Raw genomic sequence first — 12752 nt, forward strand, 5'->3', positions numbered from 1 at the left:
CATTTTACTCACCTCTGCAACTTCATTTTGCTGACCTTCTCCAGTAGAAAGATGAACAACTAAAGAGTCATCAAGAGGAAGCTCCACTGGTATTAAGTCAATGTCAGAGTTTGCCTATAAAAAATATTTGTAACTATTAAGTATTATCAATATACGTTCTTGTGCATTATCATTCATGTTACAAAACTTCTCTTCCCCCCACAATCCCCCATAGTATCTCCATGGAATACTTGTGAATGTTGGGGAGGGCATCAAACAGGAAATTATGGGTGCATGCAATAAGGGTGAAGCAGTTATAATGGGTGACTTTAATATGCACATAGATTGGGCTAACCAAACTGGAAGCAATACGGTGGAAGAGGATTTCCTGGAGTGCATAAGGGATGGTTTTCTAGACCAATATGTCGAGGAACCAACTAGAGGAGAGGCCATCTTAGACTGGGTGTTGTGTAATGAGACAGGATTAATTAGCAATCTCGTTGTGCGAGACCCCTTGGGAAGAGTGACCATAATATGGTGGAATTCTGCATTAGGATGGAGAATGAAACAGTTAATTCAGAGACCATGGTCCAGAACTTAAAGAAGGGTAACTTTGAAGGTATGAGGCGTGAATTGGCTAGGATTGATTGGCTAATGATACTTAAGGGGTTGACTATGGATGGGCAATGGCAGACATTTAGAGACCGCATGGATGAACTACAACAATTGTACATTCCTGTCTGGCATAAAAATAAAAAAAAGGTGGCTCAACCGTGGCTATCAAGGGAAATCAGGGATAGTATTAAAGCCAAGGAAGTGGTATACAAATTGGCCAGAAATAGCAGCGAACCCGGAGACTGGGAGAAATTTAGAACTCAGCAGAGGAGGACAAAGGGTTTGATTAGGGCAGGGAAAATAGAGTACGAGAAGAAGCTTGCAGGGAACATTAAGACGGATTGCAAAAGTTTCTATAGATATGTAAAGAGAAAAAGGTTAGTAAAGACAAATGTAGGTCCCCTGCAGTCAGAATCAGGGGAAGTCATAACGGGGAACAAAGAAATGGCGGACCAATTGAACAAGTACTTTGGTTCGGTATTCACTAAGGAGGACACTAACAACATTCCGGATATAAGAAGGGCCAGAGGGTCTAGTAAGGAGGAGGAACTGAGGGAAATCCTTATTAGTCGGGAAATTGTGTTGGGGAAATTGATGGGATTGAAGGCCGATAAATCTCCAGGGCCTGATGCACTGCATCCCAGAGTACTTAAGAAGGTGGCCTTGGAAATAGCGGATGCATTGACAGTCATTTTCCAACATTCCATTGACTCTGGATCAGTTCCTATCGAGTGGCGGGTAGCCAATGTAACCCCACTTTTTAAAAAAGGAGGGAGAGAGAAAACAGGGAATTATAGACCGGTCAGCCTGACATCGGTAGTGGGTAAGATGATGGAATCAATTGTTAAGGATGTCATAGCAGAGCATTTGGAAAGAGGTGACATGATAGGTCCAAGTCAGCATGGATTTGTGAAAGGGAGATCATGCTTGACAAATCTTCTGGAATTTTTTGAGGATGTTTCCAGTAGAGTATACAAGGGAGAACCATTTGATGTGGTATATTTTGACTTTCAGAAGGCTTTCGACAAGGTTCCACACAAGAGATTAATGTGCAAAGTTAAAGCACATGGGATTGGGGGTAGTGTGCTGACATGGATTGAGAAATGGTTGTCAGACAGGAAGCAAAGAGTAGGAGTAAATGGGTACTTTTCAGAATGGCAGGCGGTGACTAGTGGAGTACCGCAAGGTTCTGTGCTGGGGCCCCAGCTGTTTACACTGTATATTAATGATTTAGACGAGGGGATTAAATGTAGTATCTCCAAATTTGCGGATGACACTAAATTAGGTGGCAGTGTGAGCTGCGAGGAGGATGCTATGAGGCTGCAGTGACTTGGATAGGTTAGGTGAGTGGACAAATGCATGGCAGATGAAGTATAGGGCCCAAGTTTCCACATGATTTGCACCTGATTTTTTAGGAGCAACTGGTGGAGAACGGACTATCTTAGAAATCGCAATTCTCCACAATTTTTTTTCTGCAGTTCTAGTCAGGTAGAACAGTTCTACTTTGGAACAGAATTTTTTCTTCAAAAGGGGGTGTGTCCGGCCACTGGCGCCTGATTTCAAAGTTTCCACAGTGAAAACATACTCCAAACTAACTTAGAATGGAGCAAGTGAAGATTTTTGTAGAACTGAAAAAACCTGTTCTACACATTAAAAAATCAGGCGCAGGTTACAAATTAGGCGTCCAGAACGAGGTGGGGGGGGGGGAGGGGAAGTCATTAAATTCTACAATAAATCCTTATTTATACTTATACAAAATTATACAAATAAATCCAACCTGAATAAACATTTATAAGCAAAGAAAAGATTAAATAAACCATCTTCCTACCTGTGTGAAAGTGCTTCAGCCAGCCTCACAAGTTTGTTCGTTTGTTCCCGACAGCGGGCGGGAGGGAGGGAGTGCGGGCCCGACCGACCGCCCGAACGCAGAGGGAGGGAGTGCGGGCCCGACTGCCCCGAACGCAGTCGGGGGGGGGGGGGGTGAGGAAGATGTTCCAGATGGTGGGAGGGAGTGCGGGCCCGACCGAACGCAGCGGGGGAGGCGGGGGGGGGGGGGGGGGGGGGGAAGAGGAAGACGTTCCAGACGGCGGGAGGGAGGGAGTCCGGGCCCGATCGACCGAACGTAGCCGGGGGGGGGGGGAGGAAGCCGTTCCAGATGGCGGGCGGAAAGGAGACAGTGAGAAGGCTGCAGGAAGCCTCAGTGCTGATGGCAATGTGGTTTTATTAAAAAAATTTCAAAAATTAAACAGCTACAAAGAACTACAAAAATGGCCGAGTGCCAATATTTCCTTCACACTGCGCGTGCGCGAACGCTCCAACGCGCATGCGCAGGGTTGCCGGCAGGAAAAAAACTAATTTAAATAGTACCCGCCCCCTCCCACTTACAAAATCGGCACGAGTGTAGGCTCCGCCCCCCTGGGTGCCACGCCAAACAGACAAGGCGCTGCAGGGCCCTCCAGAATCACGAGTTTTTTTTCCGGCGCCGTTTTAGGCGCGAAAAACGGGCGCCCAGCTCGGAGGGGCGCCCGTTTTTTATCGTGTGGAAACTTGGGCCCATAATGTGGATAAATGGAGGTTGTCCACTTTGATGGTAAAAACAGAGAGACAGACTATTATCTGAATGGTGACAGATTAAGAAAAGGGGAGTGGCAACGAGACCTGGGTGTCATGGTACATCAGTCATTGAAGGTTGGCATGCGGGTACAGCAGGCGGTTAAGAAAGCAAATGGCATGTTGGCCTTCATAGCGAGGGGATTTGAGTACAGGGGCAGGGAGGTGTTGCTACAGTTGTACAGGGCCTTGGTGAGGCCACACCTGGAGTATTGTGTACAGCTTTGGTCTCCTAACCTGAGGAAGGACATTCTTGTTATTGAGGGAGTGCAGCGAAGGTTCACCAGACTGATTCCTGGGATGGCGGGGACTGACCTATCAAGAAAGACTGAATCAACTGGGCTTGTATTCACTGGAGTTCAGAAGAATGAGAGGGGACCTTATAGAAACGTTTAAAATTCTGATGGGTTTAGACAGGTTAGATGCAGGAAGAATGTTCCCAATGTTGAGGAAGTCCAGAACCAGGGGTCACAGTCTAAGGATAAGGGGTAAGCCATTTAGGACCGAGATGAGGAGAAACTTCTTCACCCAGAGAGTGGTGAACCTGTGGAATTCTCTACCACAGAAAGTTGTTGAGGCCAATTCACTAAATATATTCAAAAAGGAGTTAGATGTGGTCCTTACTACTAGAGGGATCAAGGGGTATGGCAAGAAAGCAGGAATGGGGTACTGAAGTTGCATGTTCAGCCATGAACTCATTGAATGGCGGTGCAGGCTTGAAGGGCCGAATGGCCTGCTCCTGCACCTATTTTCTATGTTTCTCTGCTTCACTGTAAACACATAGCGCCTCCATTAGTTTTCTGCAATGATAGGTTTGAGACTGGTATGTTTGCAGAGGCACTTCCACAGTGCACCACAATGTAGCACAGCATTCTGCAGTTAGTCGCTGCGTCATCTGAATTTAAAAAACACCTGTAGTCTCTTACCTTGCAGAAGTTATGTGGGGGCTTTCTTCTTGCAGTACGCTGAAAAAGTGCCACTTAGGTCACCAATTTGTCAGGAAGGTAAGCCTCAGCTGGGAACCTCTGTCTGTAGACGGCTGCACAGGGTCCAGCAATGCTCACATTCTTTTCAATTCATCAGGAGGCATCCTGAGATTGGGAAATCCACAACCAACTGAATACGGTCTGTGCTGGATCAGTGCTAAACATTCCAGTCTCAAAGCACCTTCACCATCATCTTGTCAAGGCACGTAGTGATGGGCAATTGCCAGTACCTCATATCCGGAGGTAAACATTTTTTTTTTAAAAAGAGAAACCGTCTTGATGGCATCCAGGACTGAGTAGTGAACCACTCATTGACAGAGCTTATAGGTGACATGAGTTGAGCATCTCTGTGCTTGCAATGATACTTCTTGAGGAGGTTGGAAGAATATAGGGGGAAGACGTCCTGACATGTCACAAAAGCATAGACCATTTACTAATGCAATTAAAGAGATTTTTTTTTTAAACAGACATTATACAGAGGAAATGTCTATGTGGTTAAGACTTTTAGGGTGTATTTCCATGTGGGGTTCTCCTATTTGTCTGCCACAACTTCAGCATAATCACCGTTTTCTGGAGGTTCCATGGTAATTCTGCCGAAGTTATGGTGGACAGGCAGGAGAACCTCACACAAAAATTCACCGCCCTAATCTTGCTACAAGATAAGTACCGGGAAATTCCTCAGAGTTGCTCTTGCTCCGCTGGTGTTAATTTGCTGAAAGTGCAGCAGAAATATGTTAACAGATCTGCAGCCCAGAGGACCTGGTGGACATGCCTTACCAGTGGCTGTCAAAGTCACCAGTTTCCTCAACTTCTTCACCTCAGGAGTGGGATTAGCTCGGAATTTCTTGGCCAAGGTTTTTGAAAAATTGTTTTTTGCCAAATTTTTGCATTAAAATGCCCTCCGAACCTATTATCTCCTATAAACAATTTCATTATTTCTGTATGTTTCTGGGAGTCATTGCCCCAACTTGTTCCCTCACAATCACTGTCCTGACCCCTTCAGATGTTTCCACAATAAATATTAGTAGGTTTCCCACTAGGTAGCAATAAAACCACCTCTAACATCCTTAAGAAGTATGTTGCTGCTAATTCAGAGTAGAGAAACTGTGAAAGTACAGATACTTACAGATTTATTGATCTCTTTTTCAGATGCACTGTCCCTGTCTGTGCTTATTTTCTGCACTGACATTGGTGTGTGGTCAATGCTGATCCTGCTGGATTCAATTATTATGGACTCTTGCATATTACACAGCTCCTCCATCATGGGCAAATCTTTACCAAATTAGAAAAAGAGTTGGAGAGGGAAGAGAAACAAGTAAAAGCATTGTTAGGAAACAGGACACTTCAAATATAATCTGCATGGGCTGGCCATACTCACACTTTGAAAACTATTTTATTTATACTTTACATTAAAATCTTTCCCGTCAAGAAACCTTACTCCCTGTGTCACGCTTTTTGGTCAAGTTATTATATTACTATTACCCAGATCAGGAGATCCAAGAGCTAATAGATCGCAAACGCAGGGCATTTCTGAGTCTTATGCAACATTATCATCATCATAGGCAGTCCCTCGGAATCGAGGAAGACTTGCTTCCACTCCTGAAGTGAGTTCTTTGGTGGCTGAACAGTCCAATACGAGAGCCACAGACTCTGTCACAGGGGGACAGATAGTCGTTGAGGGAAGAGGTGGGTGGGATTGGTTTGCCGCACGCTCTTTCCGCTGTCTGCGCTTGATTTCTGCATGCTCTCGGCGATGAGACTCGAGGTGCTCAGCGCCTCTCGGATGCTCTTCCTCCACTTCGGGCAGTCTTGGGCGAGGGACTCCCAGGTGACAGTGGGAATGTTGCACTTTTATCAGGGAAGCTTTGAAGATGTCCTTGTAGCCTTTCCGCTGCCCACCTTTGGCTCGTTTGCCATGAAGGAGCTCAGAGTAGAGCACTTGCTTTGGGAGTCTCATGTCTGGCATGCGGACTATGTGGCCTGCAACAACCCAACTCCAGAGCAGCAAAGCAGCATTACAGACGACTCAAGACTGAGGTCCAATAAAAAAACCCGGGACCTAAAGAACAGGTGGTGGATGGAGAAAGCACAGGAGATACAGCAGCTGGCCGACAACCATGATGTGTGAGGATTCTTCATCGCAGTCAAGGCCACCTACGGTCCAAACACTCAAGGCCCCATCCCACTGCTGGCCAAGAATGGGGAAACTCTCATCAAGGACACCGAGGCAGTCAGGGCCCGCTGGAAGGAGCACTTCGAAGATCTCCTCAATCGAGACTGCCTTTGACTCGAGTTTCTAGACTCGAGTTTCTTGACTCCATCCCGCAGCATGCTACCCGCCATCACCTCAGTGAGACCCCAACACTGCACAAGGTAGAAAAAGCCATAAGACAGCTAGAAAACAAGGCTACAGGTGCGGACGGAATCCCTGCTGAGGCATTGAAGTATAGCGCGAATACACAGCCTCATCTCTCTCACCCGGAGGGAGGAGAGCATGCCGGGAGAACTCAGAGATGCAGTGATCGTGACCATCTTTAAAAAGGGGGACAAGTCCGACTATGGCAACTACAGAGGAATCTCCGTGCTATCAGACACTGGGAAAGTCGTCGCTAGAGTCCTCCTCAACCATCTTCTTCCCATGGCCGAGGAGCTCCTCCCGGAGTCACAGTGCAGATTTCATCCCCAAAGGGGCACAACGGACATGATTTTTGCAGCGCGACAGCTACAAGAAAAATGCAGGGATCAGCGCCAGCCCTTATACATAGCCTTCTTCGACCTTACAAAGGCCTTTGACACTGTCTATGGAGCGTCCTCCTCCGTTTTGGATGCCCCCAAAAGTTCGTCACCATCCTCCACCTGCTTCACGACGACATGCGTCATCGCAACAACCCTCTTCTCAATCTTTCTCGCCATCATGCTTCACCTCAGTCAACAAGCTCCCCGCTGGAGTGGAACTCAACTACAGAACCAGTGGGAACCTATTCAACCTGCGCCGTCTCCAGGCCAGGTTCAAGACCACCCCCAACCTCAGTCATCGAGCTACAGTACGCGGACGACGCCTGCGTCTGCGCACATACAGAGGCTGAACTCCAGGACATAGTCGACGTATTTACTGAGGCGTACGAAAGCATTGGCTTTACGCTAAACATCCGTAAGACAAAGGTCCTCCACCAGCCTGTCCTCACCGCACAGCACTGCCCCCCAGTCATCAAGATCCACGGCGTAGCCCTGGACACCGTGGACCACTTCCCATATCTCGGGAGCATTCTATCAAAAGAGCAGGCATCGATGACGAGATCCAACACCGCCTCCAGAGCGCTAGTGCAGCCTTCGGCCGCCTGAGGAAAAGAGTGTTTGAAGACCAGGCCCTCAAAACTGCCACCAAGCTCATGGTCTACAGGGCTGTAGTAATACCTGTCCTCTTGTATGGCTCAGAGACTTGGACCATGTACAGCAGACACCTCAAGTTGCTGGAGAAACATCACTAACGATGTCTCCGCAAGATCTTACAAATTCCCCGGGAGAACAGGCACACCAACATTAGCATCCTCGACCAGGCCAACAACCCCAGTATTGAAGCACTGACCACACTTGATCAGCTCCGCTGGGCAAGCCACATAGTCCGCATGCCAGACACAAGACTCCCAAAGCAAGCGTTCTACTCGGAGCTCCTTCACGGCAAACAAGCCAAAGATGGGCAACGGAAACGCTCCAAGGGCACCCTCAAAGCCTCCATGATAAAGTGCGACATCCCCAGTGACACCTGGGAATCCCTGGCCCAAGACCGCCCTAAGTGGAGGAAGTGCATCTGAGAGGGCACTGAGCACCTCGAGTCTCAACACCGAGAGCATGCAGAAATCAAGCGCAGGCAGCGGAAAGAGCATGCGGCAAACCAGTCCCACCCACCCCTTCCCTCAACGACTATCTGTCCCACCTGTGACTCTCGTATTGGACTGTTCAGCCACCAAAGAACTCACTTCAGGAGTGGAAGCAAGTCTTCCTCGATTCCGAGGGACTGCCAATGATGATTACCCAGATGTAGTGGTTAGGATACTGGATTATTAATCCAGAGGCCTGGACTAATGAACCAGAGATGTGCATTCAAATCCCACATGGCAGTTTGTGAATTTAAATTTAGTTAAAAGAAAACAATTAAATAAATCTGGAATAAAGAGCAGGTATCAGTAATGGTGACCATGAAGCAATCGATCAGATTGTCATAAAACCCAACTGGTTCACTAATGTCCTATAGGAAACCTGCCATCCTTACCTGGTCTAACACTTATGTGACTCCAGACCCACAGCAATGTGGGTTGACTCTTAACTCACCTCTGAAATGGCCTAGCAAGCCACTCAGTTGTATCAAACCGCTACAAAGGAGTATAATAAGAGTAACCTACTTAACAGCACAGTGGGAATACCTTCACCACACAGACTGGAGCAGTTTAAAAATACGGCTCAACACCACTTTTTCAAGGGCAGCTAGAGATGGCCAATATAAGCTAGCTTTGCCACCCGTGAATGAATAAGTAGTATCAACTTTTCCCATTATAAATTCCTATGTCCACATTTCCTTTTTTAATTTTCCAATGTCAACTGTAATTACAGGCACCGGCCACTAGATGGCTCTGAAGTAAATTTGTGAACTCTCCCTGACAACTTTAATCACCATCTTAACCTACCAGAAGCTTCTGAAGAATAAGTATTTGATTTTATATGTAACTTTTAAGTTATTTTTAAATAAATATTTTTTAAATTTGTAATTTCTTTATACAATTCATTTTAATAATTAAAAAATTGGCCACTTTGGTGAAGCCTCAGGCCATCCCCTCCCCTCCTCATGGCCCAGCTTATTTTTGCCTTTAGAAGCTTTGCTGTGCAGTTGGTGTCCCTCATGATGGGCCCCGTTCTGCAACATGTATTTATATAACACCTTTAACATAGTAAAACGTCCCAGGGAACTTGACAGGAGCCTAATAAAAGAAAATGTGACACCAAGCCACACAAGGAGGTAGTAGGGCAGGCGACTGTAAGCTTCGTCAAAGAGGTAGATTTTAAGGAGCATCTTCAAAGAGGAAAGAGGTAGAGAGGCAGAGAAGGAATGGAATTCCAGGGCTTAGGGCCTAGGCAGCTGAAGGCACTGCCGCCAATGTTGGAGCGACTGAAATTGGGGATGCTCAAGAGACCAAAGTTAGAGGAGTATCAGCAATTCCCCCACTCAGCTGGCCTACGCGCTCCCTCTTTGGCCCTGGGTTATATTCCACTGTTGTTAGAGGCAGTTAACATAGATAGATAATTTAGTTAAATTAGATATAGATAAGATAGTTAAATTAGATAGATAAGATAGATAGATTAGATAGACTTGCATTTATATAGCGCCTTTCACAACCAGTAGATAATCTATTTTTAGTTATGCTGATTGAGGGATAAATACGGCCAGGACACCATGGATAACTCCTTTGCTATTCTTCAAACTCATGCCATAGAATCTTTTAAATCCAACTGAGAGAGTAGATGGGGCCTTGGTTTAATGACTCATCCGAAAGACGGCACCTCCGACAGTGCAGCTCTCCCTCAGCACTGCACTGGGAGTGTCAGCCTAGATTTTTGTGCTCAAGTCTCTGGAGTGGGGCTTGAACCCACAACCTTCTGATTCAGAGCCGAAAGTACTGCCCACTGAGCCAAGGATGGAGATCCTTCCTTTCAGGTCTTGGGAAAACTGCAGTTGCAAGCCTTGTAAGGTCACCAAGCAAGCCTTATATGGCCACCAAAGAGAAGCATAGTGTTAAGAAGCTGGGGTTGTTCTACTTGGAGCAGAGAAGGCTAAGAAGATATTTTATAGAAGTGTTTAAAATAATGAGGGTTTAGATAGAGTAAATAAAGAGAAACTGTTTCCAGTGGCTAAAGGGTTGATAATGGGAAGGCCCAGATTTAAGGTGATAGGCAAAAGAAACAGAGGCGACAAGAAACTTTGTAACGCAATGAGTGGTTAGGATTTGGAATGCACTGGCTCATAGGATGGTGGAAACAGAGTCAATAGTAGTCTTCAAAAAGAAAATGGATAAATATTTAAAGGAGAAAAAATTGCAGGAACATGGGGAAAGAGCAGGGAAGTGAGACTAACTGGGTTGCGCTTCAAAAGAGCACACGCAGACTCGATAGGCCGAATGGCCTCCTTCTGTGCTGTACTATTCTATGATTTTATGTGGAGCTCTGATGGCCACATGTATTCCTTAAAGCCCTGGACTCTTGGGGGGGTCAACAGCAGTAAAAATTCTGTGTTCTCTCCAGTTGGTGTCTAATTTTCAATGATAAACATGGCCTCACATCACTTATAATGAAGAACAGAATTACTTATCTAGCAGATATCCCCTGCAGTGGCCTGAAAGTTCACTGTAACATAGAAGCTTAATGCTTTTGTGATCATCACTCTCATGTGGAGAACAGTTTGTTGCTTCTTGTAAAACAGCGACAAAATAAAAGATTGCAGGCAAGTATTGTATAGCAAAGTGAAATCTTCTGCAAAAATCCAAAGATACACAAGCAAAAATAGCTCATTCACCATCAACTCCAACTATAGCAACTTTACTTTAAGGATTATGTCAAATCAGACCAGGCCTGGAGCTATTGTGCATCAATTTTATATGGGGCGAGCTGCTGCTGGGGCAGAAATTTGCCAAAATTTGCCCAACTTAGCATAGCACCTTATTTCAATAATTCTAACATGGGGCTTTCACTTGCCTGAAGCACGGATTCATTTGGCCCAGCAAAATCATGCCTTGGAAAATTTGCCGTGCGACAAATTAAGCACACACGGTCATGCATTTGATTCGTGACTTGTACCTGCCACCAATGAGGCTCTGCAATGTGGATGTAAAATCAGGGCTCTTAAGTATTTTGTGATGTTTGAATTTTAAAGCTTAACCTTCAAAAATATTTTTAATAAACATCTTCCCTATTCCCAACCAGGTGCATCACGAAAGAGAAATGAAGAAAATTTGGTAAATTAAAAAGAAATACAAAGTAAGTCCCATCAGCATCTGTAAAAGTAAAGATGAATTAATATTTTCAGAGTGGATCCTTTAGTGCCACTGAAGAGCTACAGCTGAAATGATGGTTTAGTACAGAAAAAATATACTTAAAACCCGACAAAAAAAATATTTCATTACTCACCAATTACATTGTGTTCCTCATTTCTCATTTGTTCAATACCAGATCTTCTCCCTACACCATTACTCTGATCATTTTGCTCCCGAGTTAGATTTTTTCTAAGGCAATGTCTGAACAACTGATGAATAAAGTAAATAAAACACAAAGTAATTTATAAGTCACAATTATGTAAAAAGTTTGTATTGCGTACATTGGTTGCTGCACACAAGGACCTTTTTCAACAATGGGATACAAGAATACCTGCCAATACTCTGGCATTCAGCAAACTTGCCACCAAAAGTTTATAGCCCTGATTTTGAAACGGCAGCAAAACTGGGGCTGTGCTGACCTGCAATTCAGGCAAGCCTGCAGCGGCAGGTCAGCTAGCTTCAGTGAATTTTGTGAAGTTAGCTCCTCTTAATCTTAATAAAAAAGGACTTGCATTTATACAGCACCTTTCATGACCTCAGGAGGTCCCAAAGTGCCAATTAAATACTTTTGAAAAGTAGTCACTGTTGTAATGCAAGAAACACGGCAGCCAATTTGCGCACAGCAATTTCCCACAAATAGCAATGAGATAATGACCAGATAATCTGTTTTTTAGTGATGTTGGTGGAAAATGGGCACAAGGAGCCTGACCAGCAGGGGGAGGTAATCCGTTGGTGCAGCAGTTTTGAAGGAGTCCTGCTTGCCATTAAAGGTGAGTGTTTTTTCCTTGTCCCCATTTATCGCAGAAAAGCTAAACAGAAGCAGCAGACATTTTGTGGGGTATACAACCAGATAAAACATGACATACTCTAATGCACTCACACAAGGACTGGTCACACCAGGGACTATCTGTGTGCCCTGCCATCTAATATCAGGGTGTATGTTTCCAGGAGAAGTCTGCTCACAACCACCACAAATGAATGTGTACTGACATGGGCCTCCTGTCAGTTACTGGCCAGTAACTATGGTTGAAGTACATGCCTCACTGCATTTATGTTCCACGGGTCATAACTTTCTCATAAGTTACTATTTATGTAAAATATATGATTACAAAAAACAATCATCTTTTTGTCCTTCCGTAACATAATAGGCTGACATCATCATCATAGGCAGTCCCTCGAAACGAGGATGACTTGCTTCCACGCCAAAAAGGGATGAGTTCACAGGTGTTTCAATGAAGGACCTAATATTCCAGATCCCGAACCACATGGTGAAAGGTGGAAGATGCCTGAGGCCATTGCACACCAGCCACCACACGGGCTTGACAGAGCTAGGTCTTGGTCCAGTGACAAGGATTACCCAAGACTAACTGGAGACCAGCTCTGCTGCACAGACCGAGCGCGCACACATCGCAGTGTGGGCTGGCCCGTGCTGTCCCTGGGCCCTCGCCTAATATCAATAACATACCCTATATAATTTGACTCT

General features: G+C 45.3%; 1 protein-coding gene across 5 annotated transcripts in view; it reads right to left on the reverse strand.

The window, feature by feature from the left end:
- LOC139277658 (double-strand-break repair protein rad21 homolog) overlaps positions 1-12752 on the reverse strand; it is a 100158-nt gene that overhangs the window by 14509 nt on the left and 72897 nt on the right. For all 5 annotated transcript variants that reach the window (XM_070896418.1, XM_070896417.1, XM_070896420.1 and 2 more), the window contains exons 11-13: positions 11364-11478; positions 5317-5462; positions 13-114 (exon numbers count right to left, since the gene is read on the reverse strand). In XM_070896418.1, coding sequence (XP_070752519.1) covers positions 13-114; positions 5317-5462; positions 11364-11478 — 363 coding nt within the window. The remainder of the gene's footprint in view (positions 1-12; positions 115-5316; positions 5463-11363; positions 11479-12752) is intronic.

Source organism: Pristiophorus japonicus, chromosome 12 (assembly GCF_044704955.1).
Source record: "Pristiophorus japonicus isolate sPriJap1 chromosome 12, sPriJap1.hap1, whole genome shotgun sequence".
Lineage (NCBI taxonomy): Eukaryota > Metazoa > Chordata > Chondrichthyes > Pristiophoridae > Pristiophorus > Pristiophorus japonicus.